Source organism: Fusarium poae (genome assembly GCF_019609905.1).
Source record: "Fusarium poae strain DAOMC 252244 chromosome Unknown contig_3, whole genome shotgun sequence".
Lineage (NCBI taxonomy): Eukaryota > Fungi > Ascomycota > Sordariomycetes > Hypocreales > Nectriaceae > Fusarium > Fusarium poae.
The window spans coordinates 536795-557487 of NW_025408661.1; the positions used below are offsets into that span (position 1 = coordinate 536795).

A 20693-nucleotide genomic window follows, 5' to 3' on the forward strand; every position below is an offset into this window, starting at 1 on the left:
AGAAACCTCATCATTGCGAGGTGGGTCGACGATCGTCTCAGATCCCGTGAACTCTTCGAGCGTTTTGGGGACCCCAGAGTGGGGCGACGTTTCCGGCATCATGGAGACAGATTAAAAATATAGATTTAGAGAGTGGTATGAGGAAATCTGGCCAAGCGGCGATCTGGAAAGGCTGATGATAATTTGGGTACGGTCAAGACGAGGAGAAATGCGTCTATTTATGTGTTTTCCTGGAACATTCTTGTGCCTGCACATCGTTCCTAATCTGCCTCGGGTCGAGACTGTGTCCGCCTAGATTGACGGTGACGCCCGAAGCGGCAACATTGTCGTTGTGATAATATTGTCGGGATACATTAGCCAGTCCTTACGGCAAGGCGCCACCACAGGGAACAGGCCAGGCACGCCTTGCGCTTCCACCCACCGCGTCGCAAGGCAGGGTGCAAGGCGAAATTTGATGACAAACTACGTTGGCAGTCTTATAACGCTTACAAGCGGGTTTGTTTATCATTGGCCATTATAAATACACTACCTTCTGTAGGTTTAATCCGCTGAATCACTCTCACCCTGTTTCATTTGTTGCTGGGCGTAACCTTCGATATTCGTACTTTACCGTCTGCTCCTGAACATACAACGCCACTTCTGACAACACTCATCTAAAGGCACACTTTATAACAACGCACGAAAGATGTCCAATCCAGATGATGTCACCATTGGGTACATCTGCACAGATGTACCCACATTGACGAGCTGTCGTATCTCGTTGGACCAGGAACAACGTCCTTTTTTTGGACAGCTGCCCCGAGACGACAACACCTACACCATCGGTAAAATTGGTTCATTTTTGGTCGCTTCCTGCGTAGGACTCGGCGATGCGACAAGCACAGCCATTTGTGCAACTCATATGCGGCGTACATTCCCGAATATAAAGCTGCTGTTTCTGCTTAGCAGTAAGGCCGGCATTGTGCCACATGATAGTGGCTCTGGCCGTGTTGGCGATGTACTTGTCCCGCATAGCCTACTCATGAGAGACCAAGATGGAAACAGCAGAACGGTGGACCTCACTAAGATTTTGATTCAAGATTTATCGTGTGGGCTCAACGAGAGCATCGAGAACCTGATTTCCCGAAACGAGAAATGGGGCAGGAAATGCCAGCGACCTACAGCGGATCACGTGGACGGGCTGAGTAAGGTTTTCGTGCAAAAAGCTGGTTGCTCGATATATCCAGACGGAGCGGTTATCTCCATGGGTGACTGTCCGGAGGATGCGGATTACAGGGACGACGTCGCAGCCTCCTTCAACACGCGATCTATCGTCTGCTTCGATGACGGACACACGTCAAGTCTATTGCGTCAGATGGGTGACAACGATCTGAGTGTGGTGCCTATTCTGGGTATCTCGCACTACTGTGATGAACGTACGACATCTAGTCAACGCATTTGGAAAAACTATGCTTCTGTAGCTGTGGCGGCTTGTGCACGAATGGTTCTTGAACAAGATAATCTCAGCTCCTTTGGCCATAGCCGGCAAACATCCCATACATCAAAAGCTGATGTGAACGGAAACACGTTGACTGACAGTAGTATCGACTGCGGGAGTATTGCCACCCCCAGTAGCATTACAGCTACATGTACATTGCCGCAGGGGGACGAGCGCTCCGTGGACACAACTTCCCAGCAAATATCAGCCCTGGAGCATCCCATCAGACCACCACCCTCACCAGAACCTACAGTCATACTCGCCGAGATCCAAAATGCTGCTCAAAACGTATCGCAGCTCGCTGGGCGATTCGGCTTCAAGATGATTGCAACGCTCCAACGCCCCAGAATCAAGACTGCGCTATTTAAAGACCAGAAAAAGCTCCAGTTATCAAGCCTGAGATACGCCGATAACTTTAACTGTCGGGTTACGAAACGTTTCGGAAAGCCAGGGAGCTTCAGTACTGTCTCAGCTCCGGCGCTTTGGTGGTTATGGGACCCGCTACTAGAGTGGCTCGGACCATCATATCGCTCGACCGATTACACACTCGAATTTACGCCGATTTCGAAGAGAGCCGACATCGACTTGAGTTACGGCATCAAGATAAGGCTTTGCGTTGAGGAGAATGAGTATCTTATCGAGCTCACAGCAACCTTTGGCGGTATATTCAGGGAGCAACGTATCTTCAAGGCACCAGTCACGATATTTCAATTTCCAAAATTAACATGCTTCGGCGTATCTAAGCCTGCCTTGGACGTTGATGAACGCCCATATAAAGGAGAAGGCTCCTTCAAAGACACATTCGACTACCTCATGCCAGCCTACGGAAACCTGTGGCGCAGCGCCATGGGTGACTCTCCAGCAGAGGAAATATTACTAGTTGAGGCTTTGTCTAACACTTGTAAGGCCGAGGATGACTATATGTACATGTCTAAGGATCAAGACTGCCAGTGTCAGAACCTAGTACTGCGCTTCTCTCCAGCAGCCAGGGAGTTTGTCACGGAGCGGGGCCTTGTCGGAAGGAAGGGCGGGGCATACAGCAAGGCCGCCAATGGCCCTCCCGGCCCAAAGGACTAGCCCACTAGCTGGGAAGTCTAGCACCAGGATTGAGGGTTGAATGGACAGTAGGTATCACTATTATTTCACTATCATGTCTATTAATCACCAACATCATTTTATCTGATCTACATCAGGTCTTACGGCAATCAAGACGAACAAAAAAAACTAGGAAGTGAATTAATAGGTCAGATAGTTTATTTCTTAAATAGAGACTGATACCCATCTACAAGTGAGCAACGACCAAGCCGGGCTAGTAATCAATAACAGTAGGAACTCTAGTAGAGTTCTTTTATGCGCCCCACCTTACAGGGGGTAGAGTTCCTTTAACAGACAGGGGTGAGTTCTTTCTTATCGCCACCAATTATAATCTCTTATATATACTACCTGATACACGCGAGTATGCGAAGCATATCGAAAGAAAACAAGTCCTACTTCCAGTACTTACAAGAGCTATCTGGCATATAACATAACATAATTAGAGGTGTGCCTAGTAACAAATAACCAAATCAACTCTACTAGAATTGATTTTACTGACCCACTTTAAGCATTGTAGACCAGCTGAGGGAGGGGCAGTGATCCTACGCTTGATTGGATGAAAATACGGGACACACACGACGTAGCCGTGAGGCTGCTGCCACTGAACCCCTGACAAGAGGCACAAGACGTAGGTTCAAAAACCAACTGGCGTGCACGGATAAAAGGAATGTAATTTACAGTAGGGATCTTATCTGCTACACAACTATAGTGATATGTCTAGCACACTAGTACTCGATAAGATCTGAAGTATAGGAAAGGGCCGAGCTCTTCCATAATGAGTAAGTATGATTTAATGTGGTCCTTTAAAAATATTAGTAGAGGCTGTATATTTCGGTGCTGTATGCGGTTATTGCCTTGTGCGCCTTATGCAAGAGATCAGTAGCGTTTAATTGGCTGACATAAATCAACTCTTCCCCTGTTAATTAGATCAACTCTACCCCCTGTATAGTGGGGCTGGAAAATCAATTCTACGAATTGATATTGTCATTAACTACTACCCGTTGGCTCGAGCCAACGGGTAACGTGCTTGATAAGCGAGCGTGACAAAAATCCCTTACCTAACAACATTTTAATCTAATCAGATAATTATCAACAACGCAATATGTCACAGTCTTCAAATGAAGCTAGAATCCTTCTGGCCCTTTAAGCCCTTTAAAATGACTCAAATCTAAGTCTCCGACGCGCTGCAGAGATCTATGAAGTTGGCCGAATGCATTTATGGCGCCGCCATAATGGCATTCAATCACGACGTGATTCCGGCCCAAATTTGCGGCGACTATCTGATCTGGAAGAACAGACTGTAGTTCAGTTTATTCTTAACCTAGATTCGCAAGGATTCCCCTTGCGACTGCGTTTTGTGGAAGAAATGGCTAATTCCCTGCTTGCTGACCGCGATGCATTAGGTACCTGTTGGCAAGCGCTGGGCTCATAACTTCGTGAAGCGACAACCAGAGCTAAAGATGCGTATCTTTCGGAGATATGACTACCAGAGAGCTAAATGCGAAGATCCTACGATTATTCGTGGCTAGTTTAGGCTTGTACAGAACACAATCGCAAAGTACAGCATCCAATCCGGTGATATCTGGAACTTCAATGCGACCGGCTTTATGATGGGTCTGATACAGTCCGGGATGGTTGTCACAGGCTCAGAAAGGCAAGGAAGGCCAAAATCAGTGCAGCCTAAAAACCGTAAATGGATTACCGCAATTCCAGCGATAAACGCTGAAGGCCAATCGATCCCGCCGTTTATCATTAGTTCAGGCCAGTATCATCTTGCGAATTGGTACCGAGAAAGCAACCTTCCCGCTGATTGGGTTATTGCAATGAGCCAAAATGGATGGACAAATAAAGAAATGGGTCTTGAGTGGCTAAGGCACTTCGATCGATCAACAGCGAAGCGATCAGTTAGTCTCTATCGTCTCTTGATCCTCGATGGTCACGAAAGTCACCACTCCGTTGACTTTGAGAGATATTGTCAGGATTACAAGATCATTACACTTTGTATGCCTGCTCATGCATCCCACTTGCTCCAGCCTCTCGATGTCGGGTGTTTCTCAGTACTGAAGAATGCTTATGGTCGAGAAATAGAGCATCTGATCAGATGCTCTATAACCCATATTTCCAAGACCGAGTTTTTCCCAGCCTTTTATGCCGCTTTTCAAGTTACTTTTACAGAAAGCAACATCCGGGGGGCATTTAGAGGAGCTGGGCTTTATCCTCTTAACCCGGAAACTGTTATCTCAAAGCTTGATATACAGCTACGGACTCCAACGCCTCCCGGGGAGGCAAGCCAATTGTCTAGTCCATGGGTTTCAAAGACCCCAAAGACAGTAAGAGAGGCTCAATCTCAATCCGAATACCTAACTAGACGAGTTATCATGAGAAGATTACATCTACAGTCTAGATGCTGCCGGCCACAAGAGGCAGTGCAGCTGCTAACGTAGCTAGTCAAGAACTCGGAATGATCCGGGCAGTCGAGCTGGAAGTCGGGAACAAACTGCTTGCCCTCGAGAACATTCTGAGGAACGTGGCCATGTAAGTGCTTGCAATCAGTCCAAAGCGGAGTGATGATCTTCACCACTTCTCATGTCCCCCGAGGGCTTGCTGGACAGTCCGTGGATCAGCTTGAAGAATCTATGAGTGCTTTTAATAATCAGCTAGAAAATGATATTGCCGAATCAGCCAGTAAATGGCTTAAGGGAGGGTCAGTTAATGCGAATGAGATTGATTAAAAAAAACAGGAAACTAATTCAGATAGTTAGGTACTTTATTGCGAACTCTTTATCTTGCTCATTATTGGGCTATGGCCGTAAAAATAACGTCCTCATGCAGGCCATATCAGAGAGTGATGGAACCACAGTGGACAGCAATGTTGAGCAAGCGTCCTTGAACAAGAGGTTCCACTTTGCCCTCTTGTTTTCCATAACTACCATCCGGATTATGTTTTATCGTGTTGGGGATCCTTACATCTTACCTTTCGCGCATGTTATCTTAGTCTTCGTAGACTACATGGCACAAAATCTGGAGGCCATGGCCTTTATTGAGAAGGGATTTCTGGGGACTAACCTCTAATCTGCTTAATGCTCTGTTGGCTTCCAAGAAGCATGGTTGTACAGTACGTAGGTAGCAGATGGATCCAGGCCTCCAAGCAAGGACGTGTACAAACGCCCATTGCCAGAAGAATTTGCCATCCGAGGCCTACTTTACGCTGAGAGCCATTTACCCGGTGGCCGGTGTAAGAGCCATGGGATGAATAAGGACGAGAGGTTTCTTGATTTGTCCTTCAGGAGGAACTGGCGGGTGAACCGGATTTTGTCACTTGCTTACAAGACTGCCGACTCTGGTGATTGGTTGATCTGGGACGCAAGCGACGGCGAATTCTCAGCTGGGACCAAGAAAACCATCCGCAAGGCCTAAGTGACATCGTGCATACATCGCAGATGGTAGGAATGCATCACCAGATGCACGGAAGCTGTTGAGACTAGCTGGGGAAGGAGATACCGTATGAGTTGGGGGAGCGGTCTCCTAGTTGTTAGTTTAGAGTACACCAGCTCAAAGAAGAGTCTTCGGTCAAAGAGTTGTATCGTTTTCAAACATGACAAGATTGTCAATTTAATATCTTATGTCGCGAATAGGAGTGGCGGTCTCGTCACCTATTATTTACCCATGAACTGCTCCATCGAGTAGCGACAGAATTCTCGTTCAAACCGTGAGCATTGGAAATGTATGCTACGACAGAATTAGGCGGCGATACATTGCTGATACCTACTCGCGGTTGCATCAAGCCAGTTCACAACGCAGTGGCGGGGTAGAATGATAAGAAGTGAAGGAATGGGTTCTGAAAGTGTCCATCTCCTGTTGTTTATATTGCGCAGTACTGCAGGGTGAAAATATATTTTATTGAGCTTGATTGTTCATTATTGAGATGAGAGTTCTTCTCGAATTTATATCTCCAGATGTTTTCGTCTAGAACATTGAACTCTAAAGTAGGACTTTCTGATTAATAATAGTCTAAACCCTGAAGGGAAGGGGGATCTCCGGATTTTCCAACACGGACAGGGTGTGAGGATCGTAATTGGATGGACCGCTTGTCCGTTCTCAGGAGGCGCACATTCATATTTATATAGAGAGAGAAACAAGATTCAGCATTCATTCTAAGTACTTTAGCGCGAAATCACATTGATAAGAAAGAGAAGGAAAAAAATAGCGGGTGCCATGCGATGATTATGATAAGATGATAATGAGAGTCATCAGGACTGATCTCCACGTCCCGGTGGGAAGTATCTTCGACCCTATCACTGCCGGTGCGATGGGTTCATCTGTAAATGGTGAGGCATGGATCGTAGATGCCCTTGGTCGCCCATTTGATGAGGCATCCGAGGCTGCGCAGCCATGAGACCAGGTCTTGGAGTATGGCAGCCAGGTGCGCTTGTGCCGCTCGAGAAGTTCGAGTTGATCCGAGGATCATAGCTGAAAAGATCTCTCTGCAGGCCTTCGAGAATATGCATGTCCGTTCGAAGTGCGCTCGTTGCTGTTGCCGACTGTCGCAAGAACTGGATCGTCTTGTGGAACAGTGTTCGGAGGAGTTCTTCATCCACGTAAGTGCAAAGGATTGGATCACAGAATGCAGCTGATAAGATTAAGAGGTTGCCCCACTGCCTGCAACGTGGTCAGTTGAGGTGGAGGCAGTTGGTGAGGAAAAGGACTTACGCGTGAGCTGTGCCAAAAATATTGGTGATAATCGGCCTCTTGTCTCCGAGACCATGGAAGGCACGGGTGCTCTCGATAAGCGCCTTGATGCCCGTTTTGGCCAACTCGACAACTTGAGGATCGATATCGCCATGCGTTCTGGCTTTGGGGTGCATGGCAGGTGCAGTGATATCCTGTCGAAACTCGGAGTCGACGCTGGGAAAGTTGGGGCTCGATGCATGGTTCTTGATGGAGTGCGAGAACTGCAGAATTTGTTGGATGAATGGGCGGTAAGTAATCGCCTGGGCTCCCCAGTACTTTGCTCGCAATCTTGCCGCCAGAATATCATCTGCGGGTGGATCATCCTCTCTGAATGCGAAACTGGGAGCGACCCAATGCATGCCCGAGACAGCATCGGAAACAACGCCAACATTTCCAAACTTATCCTTGCCTGGTTTGGCCGGATCCTCGGGAGCGTAGAACATGCGGTGGATGCTGTTGAGATGAGTTCGTAGATATAGCTGGCCTGGGTAGCTGTCGAGGATACGCTGGTCGAACCCTTCCAAGAGACTCATGTTGGGGTGCGGCATATCATCTTCGTGCGAGAGCAGGACTGATGGAGGGAGTTGCATCTCTGCAATGATATCACTTTCTAACTGCAGGCAGGTCCAGAATGCGAGAGAAAATTGGTTGTACTTGGTTTCCTGAATGAACTCGTTGTTGCGCTTGATTCGTCTCATTTTATCCAAGCTCCTGGCATCTCGTTAGTCACACCATCACCTGTGTTTTGTTGAAGATCCTAATACCCACGGTCGCATAATGGCCTGCAGCTTGTGGCTGGCCGTGTGAATGAACGCAAAACTCTCCATTGGTCTACCCAGCTGGCCATGATATAACCCAGCAAAGATGTTGGCGTACACATTCTTCATGTTGTACGCGCCAGTGTGGTTGCCAAGGATATCCGTAGCATATGCAAAGTATTCTAAGCCAGGAATCACCTCGTAGTTTCTCGTAGGGCTGCTACCAGCGCCGGAAGCACCCACGCCACGGAATAATGGACGGTCGTCAAGTTTCGTATCCCCTTCCTCCTTCGGCGAGGGCAGACCCGACGACGAGTGCGATTGGGACGAACATCGCCGGCGAGGGCGTCGATCGGACGGCGGCGGGATGGCTCCATTGCGAAGGACAGCATCAGGGACATTATCGCGGTGAAGGCAAACGCTGCCCAGAGCCAGAACCGTGAGAACCAGAGCGGTGTGGATGGACCGATCTGGTCGACCGGTGCGAGATGGCGCGGGTGGTGGTGGCTCGGAGCCATCCGGCCCTGGCGGTCGTTTTCTCTTTGAGCCTGCCACTTCTTCCGTCTGCGAGCCTCCTCCAACGTCAAAGGTGGGCTTTGATGTTTGTGGTTTCGCTGGACGTGGCTGTGATGCTGGGAGGTTATCCAGAAAGTGCCTGACCCAACTGTCTAAAATCTTGGGCTCAATGATAGGGTGCATGTTGAGAATGTTTTTCTTGAAACTTTCCACATACGCCCACACTTTCGGCTCAGAGAAGTCAGGGTTGCCATCAACCAAAACGCCCCCCTTGTATTCCACTTGATCAGGAGGGCTGAGTCCACCAAGCTGGCCCCAATCAGCCGCCGGTGAAGGAGATGCGGTATCGGATGAATCGTCCGCCATGTCCAAGTGGCCATGGTCGGTCGGTTCTCGAACTTGTCGCGATGGGTGAGCATCTTCACCTTGCCCATAAACCATCAGAACACCTCTGTTTTGTTCTTGGCTGGTGGGGTATTCGCTGATGAATCGGACACCTTCGCGCTCAACGTGGTGTTTTGTAAGCTCCCGAATGGAAGGCCATTCCAACAGCAGTCCGGCCAACGTCGTGTGATTAATAGGGATAGCAGGCTCACCAGGGGGAACAGGTGGACCGGGCTCAACCTCCATCTCATCTTCAGCCATCATACGAAGTGGCATAGATTCCGATGAGGTGTGATTGCGGTAAGGATCGGCGTAGCAATGGTCGGCAGAAGCGTCGTTAGCCACGTAAGGCGATGCTGGCGCGCACTTGTACTCGTCGCCCGCTGATGGTTCTGTCGTTGGAGTTAATGTCGCGATATGCTGGTGCAAGAGGGATTCCATATTGGTCAATCTCTGGTCGAAGCGCCCCAGGTGCGACATGATCGAATCAAGTGAAGCCAGAACTGTATTGAGACCATCCCGGATATCGGCCTGAGCCTTGTCCGTGCTATTTGAACCGTTTAGTGTCCGCACGGTTCAGATAAAGATTTTACCCAACTTACGGCTTAAGGACTGGGTCACGGTATTTGCATTCCACGCCCTTTCCCGAGCACATTCCGCATGGTATCTGCTCATCACATTTATGTTTCCGTCGCCGGCAACTCTCACACGCCTTTGTCATGTTAGAACTTGCACTCTTCCAATTCTCAAGAGGCTCATACCTGATAAGCTCGCGTGTTCTTCTTTCTAGCCAGGACGGGCAACGAATACCCATCATAGAAGGGTTCCTGAGTGTTTGAAGGACAATCTCCATGTTGCTCATAGGGCGTCTGATGAGGTACGGGAGTAGGCTGTAGGAATCTGGGCGCACGATAGCCACCCGGTGTTGGAGGCATAGAAGGCGCGCCTTCATAATTCATGTGTCTCGGTGGATTATCCGGATATGCGCCAGGAGGAGGTGGTGGTGGGAGCGAGGTTGGCAGGAGATGAGATGTTGACGACATTCCTTCGGGCGCATGGCCCTTCGAGTTGGGTAGGGGTCCATCCTCGGCAGGATATGGCAAAGGAAGATTAATGTTGGACATTTCAAAATCAAGCTGAGAACTTGTAGAATTGGCAGAAGGGCTCCGTCATGGCGAGCCACCGGGCTGCCTTGTCGGGTTGCACAGCATTTTAAGTCAATGTCCCTGCTCTGCACCAAACCCAGAACACCGGAGGGACGGAATCGACCCCTCGTTTGCAGAAATTGCGTACATTGTGGCTAACAAGGGGATGGTGTTGACTTTCCTTTCTGCACCCATGAAAGGCAGCATGACTGCGTGCTGATGGTTGCTTCTCCGGAACCCAACCTCGCACATTTCTGCCTCATAAGGCAAGGCGACGTCTCGGAACCCTCAAAGCGTGGGATGTCTCATTCGTATCTCGAATGCCATTTCAGCTCCCAGCGCGACAGGGGTCTTTGATCATGTCTCGTCACACCCTGTTTCTGCGGACTGTTTTCTAAAATGCAGGACCAGGATGCTGAACAAGGTTGGCGCACGGGGCTGTTGGCGTCTTAGTGTCGCCTCGAGGCCGTCGTATACAGTACCTGCTATCAACAGTAATGGCCGATCATCCCCGCTAGTCCCTGACAGATTTCGCTAGGTGACAGTTGCCATTAGTGCATGCTGGGAGGAAATGAAACTGCGGACTCAACTACAACCCAATATAAACTACAACAAGCCGAAATTTCTGATCTAATCTATTAATTATACTACAAGAATAGAGACGATGTAGAGAAAAACTTACTTAACCCTGTAGTCTGCGATGTAGAAAAGTAGCAATTTTCCTTAATATTATTATCGTCGATGCAAGTTATCGAGGTTGGAGTCTCGCGTCTGGAGTCTTATTTCCCCCTTCAGCACATGCCCATCACGGAAGACAATGCAGCTTTGGGGAGCTGAAGGACAGTATGGTAATCTTAACTGTATGGTGCGCTACGAGATGCCTTGCTATCTACGATCATGTCTCTGCAAAGGCCAGCCAGGCAAGAACGTAGACACCAACCCAGACATGGAGATGCTATCCTCACCCTTATGGGACAGCCCCTGACTGTTTGCGTACATGAGGCTGCAGGATCACCAACATGTTCCCATCCCAACCAGCCATGGCTGCATTCTGTTCTCTCGTTCCCTGCTACCGCTTCTCTTGCTTGAACCTGCAGTATGTACCTTGGGTCGCAATCCTTTGCTTCAAACGAGGCTCTTAAACCACATGCAATACGTTTTTGGCCTTGCATCAACTTGCTTTTTCCCATCATTCGTACATGTTTACCACATGTAGAAAACTCCTGGACTTCCTGGACAACAATTCATGAAATTCAGGTTCTTGATGTTTGTTGTGGGGGGCGCTAGTAGCAGATCTGCATTGGACTCATCGGAGATACATTCCAAAATTAGCGGCTGAAGTTGCAAGGCTGGGAATGTGTACCTCATAGGTAGAGGTATAGGTTAATTCACACGATATTTAACTTAGCATTGCAACTAATGAATCTATCAATCTATTGTCAATTTGAATTATCTGATCTCCCCCACCATTTTCTCGTCTTCGCTTTTACAAAGTTTTCTCATTTCTATCACCGCTCCCATACCTGAGTGTGTTTCTCACTCCTACCAGCCATGCATATTGACGAACACTTATTATCTCATTTGGCTGCCGTTTCCCACCAGGTAGGCAAGTTCAACATCTCTACTCAGAATCGAGGCTGAGGGCTATCAAAAGCTAGCATTAAACCACCGCGTAACAGCAGAACTTGTACGGAATGGGCTATCGGAAGAAAGGATATGCCAGGTTCGCTCAGGCCTCTGCAGAGGAAAGATAGGCGAGAATCTGGATACCAAAGTCTTGATTTTAAAGATGCTAATCCGTCTTAGTGTGGCAAGTATGTTCCCAAATAGCGATAGAAGCTCTCTAACTTGACGATAGGTAGGATGGAAAAAGGAAGACGGTTTTTACTGCAATCGAAATGGATGTGGACATCGTCATCCTTTCGCTCAACTTGGAGATTGGTGGGAGCACATGTATGTACATTTGGACAGAGTCTTTGGTCCATTAAACATGGACGGCCCGAACATGCAGATGCCTCAACTGAACGATAAGATGCTCAGGAAGTTGGGGCATCGTTTTGCTGACTGTTCCATATTTGCCTGCAGTACTATCTAATTGCAACAACAGAAGTACTAGAAGTCAAGACAAAGGGTTAGAAGCAGGCAGTGGCTTACTACTAGAGCCGTCATGCATGTAGAGGATAAAAGTGCATCGATACAGCAGGACAGTAAAAAATGTATTTAAATGGTCATTGAATTAGCATTACGAGTTCACTGCTTTTAAGATAGTAACGGTACCCCTAATTAGGTCATTAAACTTCCCCAACCGCCCTTTGTATTTCATGTCTTCCGTTTCCTCTTTTTCCCTCCTTTTTTCGATTTCTGAATCTTGAGAATTAAAACCTACATCCAGGTTAGTGATGCCATTATTACTTCGAGATGCAGTCTCACCTTTGCCTTTTCTTCAATTTCTCGAGCCTCGTCCTGTCCTCCCATCTCCTCGACGTCGTCGCGCTCTATTCGGCCCTGAATAATATTGAGAGCGGGCTCTAGCAAACGCAGCATGCTATCCTTTGTCATATCTTCGTTGGTTATACGCGGGTGCTCGCGCTGCAAATCCATTATCCTCAACCAACTATCGATATCAGACCACTTCAGGAAGTGGCCCGTTATGGACAGCGTGTCTTCCAGGCGAACAACGCCATGTGGAGTTCCGGGCGGAATGAAGATGGTCTGTCCTGGTTTCGCAACCACGTACCGGACTTTGTCCTTATCATATGAGCGATCCTTAATCCAACCTTCCATGTCATCCGCTGTGAGACGGGTCAGCCAGATAAACCCAAACTCCCCGTCCTGCGGTGTGATCCAAGTGGCGAAGCCATTAGCGTCGAGGTGTACATCCGTGTTGCTCCCACGCTGACCTACGAGTGAGCCTTCGAACAAGTTTTTATGCTGCCGCGCCTCACCCGTTGATGCAGCGTCTCTTTGGGCTGATTTGATGCTTAGGCTGGCATCAATGATAAGATGAAGAAATCTACAAGAGTCTGGTTCAAGCATCCTTGGATAGATATTTGGGGAACGGGACCGGATGTCCAGTGCGTTCACTGGGTCATCAGACGCCTTGTCGGCTAAGAATCTTTGAGTGAGCTCTCCTATCGTGAGTTTCTCGTAAGAGGTCTCATCGATGGAACGGCTGGGGATCTGCACACAAACCTCGAGATCTGGCTCGTCACGCCACTGTACTAAAAATTGCTGGATAGGAGGTTTTCCGAGTGTCCATTTATAACTCTGCTGGTCCTTGGCTATGATAAGATTCTTGGTTTCGGTCAAAGCCTTTTTGCAATCCTCATGGGTAGTACAGAAACGTGCGTCTATATCTCCTTTGCTTTCGTCCAGGTTTGGGGGTGAAGCGTTGACCAGATAACGATAAAGATTCCTGTTGGTACGTTCTCCATGCGTCATTGCTTCTTGACCATCACCAAACCTGCACATCAGATCCTGGAGAGCCTTCTGTTTCCATTCCTTATCATTGCAAGGAGAATGTCGTGTATTGGCAGCAGTGGAAGGTCGACTAGCCACAGGAGAGCCCAATGCGAGTTTTTCCTTTTGTAGTAAGGTATGGCGACATTTAGAAACGTTACTTGCCGACATAAGTTTATGACAGACAGGGCACTGTTTTGTTGGTCCGGGCGGGCCTCGCACCATCTTCAAGATTTCTCCATGCTGCCTCCGAAGGTGTTCCAGTATGTTCTTTATTGGTTTCTTCGATTGGTCCGATTCACAGCGTTCTAGCCGGCAAAATGCTCGGTCCCCTTCATGAAACCTTTTTATGTCCTCTATTCTATACAATGTAAGCCATGGACCGTCAACAGCCACATCCGTGGCGTCTGTATTCGGATGAATATTTTCTAAAGGAGACGGCAAAGTCATAGGTAACGGCTGGTTGACGAGCTGGATGACGAGCTGGATGACGAGCCGGTTGACGAGCTGGATGACGAGCTGGATGACGAGCTGGATGACGAGCCGGATGACGAGCTGGATGACGAGCCGGATGACGAGCTGGATGACGAGCCGGATGACGAGCTGGATGACGAGCCGGATGACGAGCTGGATGACGAGCCGGAAATGCTTGATAGGATGGGCAAGACAATAATATCTTCTTAGGCCCTTATTATCATTATGGTACTACTTCTGCTTCCTAGTAGCGATTGCAGCAGTCCACCCTGTCATCTGCAGACTGGCGAGGCTGCGATAACCAGGCCTGCAGACACCATCCGATTCCTCGCAGGCCGTCCCTGACTCTCTACTCAGACAAGAATTTTGAATCATCCGCCCACATCCCAGCTAGCATGGCTGCATTCCGTTCTCTCATTCCCTGCTACCGCTTCCCTTTCTTGAACCTGTAGTATGTACCTCGGGTCGCAGGGGTCTAGAGAGAACGCCCTCAAAAGGTCGCACACGCTACTGTATCCGTACTTTCCTTAAACGAGAGTGAAATGTCTTGCAATACACTTCTCGCCTTTGCTTAACCTGTTGCTTCTTGTTGTTAGTACAAGCATTCCGCACATAGATACCATGCAGTACCCACCTGCCGGTCATACCCACCTACCGGTCAGCGAAAAAAGAAATTCCCCATACAAAATGTCCAACTTCGCTTGCACAGTGCTTGGCCAAAATTGAAGTTATTTACATGGAACAGATTGTGTCATACTGAGAGTTTCATGTTGTTTCATATTGGCATGTTCATTTGTATTTTACACAAGCAGTTTGGTCGCATGGCACTAATGTAAAATTTCTCGAAATGTCTCCTTCATCACCCAGCCTCCCCGAAATTTCATCAAACTTTTATCTGTAGCAGCTTCCTTTAATCGCCTTGAAAATGCCTCAACAGTCTTATACAGAGAATGATGTCATTGAAGCTATACTGGGTGTTACAGATAATCACCTCTCGCAGCACCAGGCCGCCCAGAAGCATGGAATGCCCCAAACCACTCTGTCTGACCGATTAAGAGGCCTACCGTCAAAGTCTGAGGTCACCCAACCTACCCAGCTGTTATACAAATCCCAAGAGGCTAGATTAGTTACATGGATACTTCGACAAGAGGCCTTGGGCTATGCTCCTTCCCACAGTCAAGTTCGCGCCACCGTAACTGCCCTGTTGAGACAGCAAGGCCGGGAAAGGCCTATCGGTGTACACTGGCTAGCCAGGTTTATTAAACGCCATCCAGAGATCGATACAAAGGTGGGAAAACGCCAGGAAGCTGCAAGGTTCAATTCTTTTACCCCAATGGCCGTCCATTGGTACTTTGATATCCGGGAAAGAGAATATGGCTGGATCAAGCCTGAGAACACGGTTAATGTTGACGAGGGCGGTATCATGGCTGGATTTGGTGAGTACTGACCACTTCTGATACAAGACTTACCAATAAATTGCAAATCTAGTTTTGGATTCCTTGGTAATTGGCAGTAGCGATCCCAGGAGGAAGGCCTTCCTCAAAGGCTCGCAGTCCCGCACTTGGACTAGTTTTATCGAAGCCGTCACTGCAGATGGCCGTCTTCTAAAGCCGGGAATTATCTTCAAGGGCAAAGAACTTCAGAAGCAGTGGTTTATTGATGAGTTTAACAAGATCGCCGACTGGTATTATATCACGTCCGATAACGGCTGGACAGACAACCATATCGCGGTCGAGTGGCTCAAAGAGGTTTATCTGCCCCAAACTCAGCCAGCAGATGAGTCAGATGCAAGGCTCATAATATTAGATGGCCATGGGAGCCATGTATCTGTGGGTGTCTACCTGTTCTCGATCAGAAATACCGCTGACTGAAAATCCAGGATGAGTGGATGGCCACGTGTTTTTTGAACAACGTATATTGCTGTTACCTGCCTGCACATTGCTCTCATGGCCTACAGCCACTGGATAATGGTGTTTTCAACGCATCCAAGGCTGCATAGCGAAAAGAACTCCAAAAACTGGCAAGCCTGACGGATTCTGCGCCGGTGGACAAGGTCAACTTCATCAAGGCTTATGCCAAAGCCAGGGAAGTGGGTATGACGAAGAAAAACATCCTTTCGGGCTGGAGAGTGACTGGAAACTGGCCGATCTCACGACGGAAAGCGCTCATGCATCCTGAGATTCAGCCAGACAAGAAGGAAACGACGCCTGGATCAGACGGCCACAGAGACGGGCAAGTCGACTCTGATAATACGCCAAAGACCAGCCGTCACATCAGAGACCTGGGGAAGAACAAGATCCCCTCTACCAGAAGGCGGTATTCTGTGATATCAAAGGGTTTGAAGCCCAAGAGTCCAAGATCGCCTCTTTGAGCACCAGAATAGCCAGCCTGGAGGAGGAAGTTGGCCGGTTGAGTAGAGGTAAGAAGAGAAAGGCGGTACCGAACCCCAATAAGAAATTTATGACGCTGGCAGAGGCTTTAGCGGCTGGTGACACAATTTCAGAGCCAAACGAAGCAATTGAAGGGGCGGGTGTTGTTGAGGATGTGATCGAGGTGGGAGGGATGGAAGAGGATGAGAGGTCATATTCAGGGAGGGAAGAATTAGGTGTCGTACGCACCCGCACAGGGCGTGAGGTTAAGAGACCTAGAGAATACTAAAATAGATCCAATTTTGATCTGAACTCCAGTGATTAACTTATTTTTACTATTTTTATTAAATTTTTCCCATGAGGTTACAAACGCGCATTATGTATGGGGGATTTTTTTTTTCGCTGACCGGTAGGTGGGTATGACCGGCAGGTGGGTACTGCATGGTAAAGAAAGTGCCTTCTGAGATACCATCCTAGGGAGCTCGCCCAGATACTCTGAGCCGCACCCAACTGTCAGATATAAAAAACCACTCATGCCTTGCTCTAAGTGGGGATTCCCATTTTGGTGGCGTGTGGTGTAGTTGGTAAAAATCTAACACCAACGTGTTCTCGCGCCGTTAACACCTCGTCCTATACACAAGCTTGACGAAACTCCCTTTCCTAGTCTTCCAGCATACCTTGGATTGCCTCGACAAGCCGATACAAATGACTCATGCCGTTCAGGAGATAGCTCTTGATATTGTTGTTGCTAGCCTCTGTACCGGAGGTCACTCGAATGCCGAAGTTGCGGTACTTCCGGATAAAACAACGGACCCACTGCGCCCTCACAGGCATGTACGTACCATATAGATACGCAAGGATTGCTTTCTGGTCACCGAATTGCGTACAGAGGCACTCCCAGGCCTTCTCATGATCCTCTTCCGTCTCGGTAAACACCACCAGCCTCCATAGCATAAGCACTCTGTGATAATCGTGGGTTATCAGCCGAGACAAGTTATCGTGGGTGATTGGCTCTTCTTGCCTTCCGGATGCCTGTACTGCCTGTCGATCACGCTGGCTGAGGGCAGCGTCGGGCTCATCCGAACTGCTCTCTTCGCCAGTCCTGCTATCCCTCGTGGTGTGCGCCCACTTCCGTTTGGACTGCAGTATTACATTGGAGTTGATATGGTGGATGCAAAGCTGCTACTGGGCGTCTTGAAACTCAACCCCCAGTGCCTTCTTCATCTGGTCGTCAAAGTCGGTAATGACAACGTCGGGGGTCCGGGTGCTGTATCGGTCGAGGAGCGTGCGTACACCGTTTGTAAGGAACTGGGACCCTTCAAGCCTCTCGTTGTCGATCAACCCGAATGCGGCGTTGAAGACAGTACCCAAGCAGGTCTGTCCCGTAACTTGGAAGAGTGGCAACTTGAAGCGGTTCGTGTTGCACGTGTTGTCGAAACTGATGACCTCGGGGAAACGCCTCCACATCTGGATATAGTGAATTGCCGATCGCTTTACAATATTCTCAGATCATTCCATTCATGGAGTAGTGCGGTGTGTTCATTGCAAGGCCGACATAGGCTTAGAATAAACTGATTTCGTATGCAGCGCGTCGCATGATGGTAAGAAACCAGAATTTCGTGTAACCTTACGCGACGCGGGCAGGGGCATAATGACTGGCAGTGATTGGGCCAGATCACAGAAGTGGGACTTATCCAAATAGCCAGATATCCAAATAAATTTGATTTGATTTGGATAACATTATGGCCCATTTGATTTGATTTGATTTGGATAGATTTGATTTGATTTGGATAGATTTGATTTGATTTGGATAGATTTGATTTGATTTGGATAGATTTGATTTGATTTGAATAGATTTGGATTTGATTTATTTGTTTGCAAGCCTGGTTTCAACCTGAAAGGTGAATATTTACCGACTATGGTTGTGCGCACAAGCTTGTCTGATGCTTTTTCTCCAATATAATCTAACTTTTCATCTAACTTAGTTTCTACTAGCTTCATCTCACTTTACATCACTTTGTTTCACTTCACTTCACTTCATCTTACTCGAGGTTGATGGGCTCCACTTTCCTTTCTCGCATACTATTCTCGTATCCAGAAGGGGAGGAGGAATTGAACCAAATCCCTGATCAAGGAAAGGAATCAAATGATACTTGGGTCCACACCTTGATCCACTCACCCCATTATTCACGCTTATCCAATACCCATTTGCCCCATTATTAACTATGGATTTTCACCATGAATATTCTCACTTCACTTCACTTCACTTCACTTCACTTCACTTCACTTCACTTTACCTCACCTCGCCGGACTTCATCTTCCTTCATCTCCTTTCGCCTCGCGTCATTCCCTCTCATCCCCTACGCTTCTTCCTCCCGCTTTAGTCATCGTTAGCTTCAATACGTTTTACCTATTTTCACTAAGTCTTAGTTTGCATCACTATTCTCAAATTAGACGACCATGCTATAACGTCACTAGCGGCGGCATTAGGCACGAATTTTGCCGAATACGCCGCTACCCGAATGGCCGAAGGTTACAGAGTGGTGCGAGTTCAGCGTGTCAGTAACTTGTTATTGTAGTTTTATTGAGAGTGCCCCAAAATGGACTAAACGTGGCGCATGCCCCGCGTACTGCCGCCGATGGGATGGTCCCTGCCCTTCGTACTCACTAACAGCATTTAGATGGGTATCAGTGATCCCAAGTGAATTTGAACTCCATGCATGACCGGAAGAAATGATGAGGATAGTTCGAGCTGGCTCTTATGAAAAGAGAGTATTTGTAAGTCGATTATACTACGGATCTTTGAAGCCCGGACGCCGAAATAACTGGACTCTGTTATGTCTGATACCTGGCGGGGTCGATTTCGACTCTGGCTGTGTACATGGCATGCGCCACGCTTAGTCCGTTTTTGGTTACTTCCATTAAAGCTAAAATAAGAAACTACTGACGCTGGACCCGCACCACCCTGTACCCTAAGAAGCTTAGCAACACTACCTACTCAACTCTTCTCACCGCCCTCAGCTCCGAATTGCAACACACTCAAACAGCCATTTGTATTATTGCTTTTCTCTTAATTAATCACAGATATGGTGCAGCACATATCGGAGGCTATCGCCAAAGACGAGGGAAAACTCAAGCAGGAGGTCCAAAGACTGGTAGGCTCGCATATTTTATCTTCAGGCTACGTTTTTAACTGTCACTTAGTTCGATGATCAAACGAAGCTCCTTGCCGAAACACAAGGGACGGGAGGTTACTATGTGCCAGCCGTACAGTTTAGTAGAGTCTGCGGAGTGTTTGTCGTTGTTCAGAGCGGTTATGGAGCTGTGAGGGTACTCGGCAAAGATCAAAGCCTGCATGAGAATGTGATCACAAGCCCTAACGAGAAGGAGCGATACTGTATTATCACGATTGAACCAGGGCAAGAATGTGGGATCCTAGGAAAGCCGTCTTATCGTCTCATAACCTGTTAAGAATCTTTTTCTCGTGCTTGCCTCTGCATAACCTGCCGTCCAATTGCATGTACCATGCTCACAGACATTTCCATCTTTACAAACGAGTCGTTCGATCCAAGTCTAACAAACGGGAGAGGGATTCCATTGTAAGGGCACGATATTTGAAGCTGCGTATCCCCAAATTGTTCCAGAAGAAAGCTAAATAACTCTTTGCAAGTGATTGGAATCTGGACTTCTCGTGAATTAGGCGGTGATTCTAGTACTGATGGGAGAGCGTCTTTGGTGAGATCGATGACTCTCGTCAAGCCTTGAGGCTTATCCACTTCGTGCCACCATCGCGATGCAGCGGCCAGATAAGTGCGTGATTTCAGCGACGCGAGCTCAGTCTGAGTAAATGCCAGAGAGCATAAGAAGTAGACTTCTGGCAGATGCGTCCATAGCTCAGTCAAAATAGTATGTGCTCGTTTTTTTGGGATATTTTTGACGATATGCGATGCATCTTGTGCTATTAGAAGCTTGGATTGCTTCAGGCGGTTGATCTGCTTGGTGGTCAAAGGGAGGTACCCAAGGGAAAACTCTCGGAGCTTCTCCTGGAGTCCGGCGATGAATTTATTGTCGTCAAGGGCCATATCGGCGAACACAAGGGTCTTTTTGACGATATTGGGGGTGCGTGGGATGAGATGATGGTAAGTGAATTAAAGTGAAGTGAGGTGAGGTGAAGTGAAGTGAAGTGAGGTGAAGTGAAGTGAGGTGAGGTGAAGTGAAGTGAGGTGAGGTGATCACAGAGAAAGAGAGATGTTTTGAGCAATATTCTTTCTATTTTCTATGATGA

At 48.0% G+C, this 20693-nt stretch overlaps 5 protein-coding genes across 5 annotated transcripts; 2 read left to right on the top strand and 3 right to left on the bottom strand.

Moving 5' to 3' along the window:
• Nucleotides 1-901: 901 nt before the first annotated feature.
• Nucleotides 902-2554, top strand: FPOAC1_013775 (uncharacterized protein; the record flags this gene model as incomplete). The annotated part of the gene is made up of 1 exon (XM_044858116.1): nucleotides 902-2554. The coding sequence occupies one exon, from the start codon at nucleotides 902-904 to the stop codon at nucleotides 2552-2554; it is 1653 nt and encodes a 550-aa protein (XP_044700940.1).
• Nucleotides 2555-6867: 4313 nt separating this feature from the next.
• Nucleotides 6868-10085, bottom strand: FPOAC1_013776 (uncharacterized protein; the record flags this gene model as incomplete). The annotated part of the gene is made up of 5 exons (XM_044858117.1): nucleotides 6868-7231; nucleotides 7283-8014; nucleotides 8072-9508; nucleotides 9564-9673; nucleotides 9723-10085. The coding sequence occupies 5 exons, from the start codon at nucleotides 10083-10085 to the stop codon at nucleotides 6868-6870; spliced, it is 3006 nt and encodes a 1001-aa protein (XP_044700941.1).
• Nucleotides 10086-12425: 2340 nt separating this feature from the next.
• On the bottom strand, nucleotides 12426-13736 carry FPOAC1_013777 (uncharacterized protein; the record flags this gene model as incomplete). The annotated part of the gene is made up of 2 exons (XM_044858118.1): nucleotides 12426-12488; nucleotides 12537-13736. 2 exons carry the CDS (start codon nucleotides 13734-13736, stop codon nucleotides 12426-12428), a joined length of 1263 nt encoding a protein of 420 aa, XP_044700942.1.
• A 178-nt stretch (nucleotides 13737-13914) lies between these two features.
• FPOAC1_013778 (uncharacterized protein) lies at nucleotides 13915-14249 on the top strand (the record flags this gene model as incomplete). Its single annotated transcript, XM_044858119.1, has 2 exons — nucleotides 13915-13935; nucleotides 14037-14249. The coding sequence occupies 2 exons, from the start codon at nucleotides 13915-13917 to the stop codon at nucleotides 14247-14249; spliced, it is 234 nt and encodes a 77-aa protein (XP_044700943.1).
• A 5626-nt stretch (nucleotides 14250-19875) lies between these two features.
• Nucleotides 19876-20490, bottom strand: FPOAC1_013779 (uncharacterized protein; the record flags this gene model as incomplete). Its single annotated transcript, XM_044858120.1, has 1 exon — nucleotides 19876-20490. One exon carries the CDS (start codon nucleotides 20488-20490, stop codon nucleotides 19876-19878), a length of 615 nt encoding a protein of 204 aa, XP_044700944.1.
• Between the last annotated feature and the right edge of the window lie 203 nt (nucleotides 20491-20693).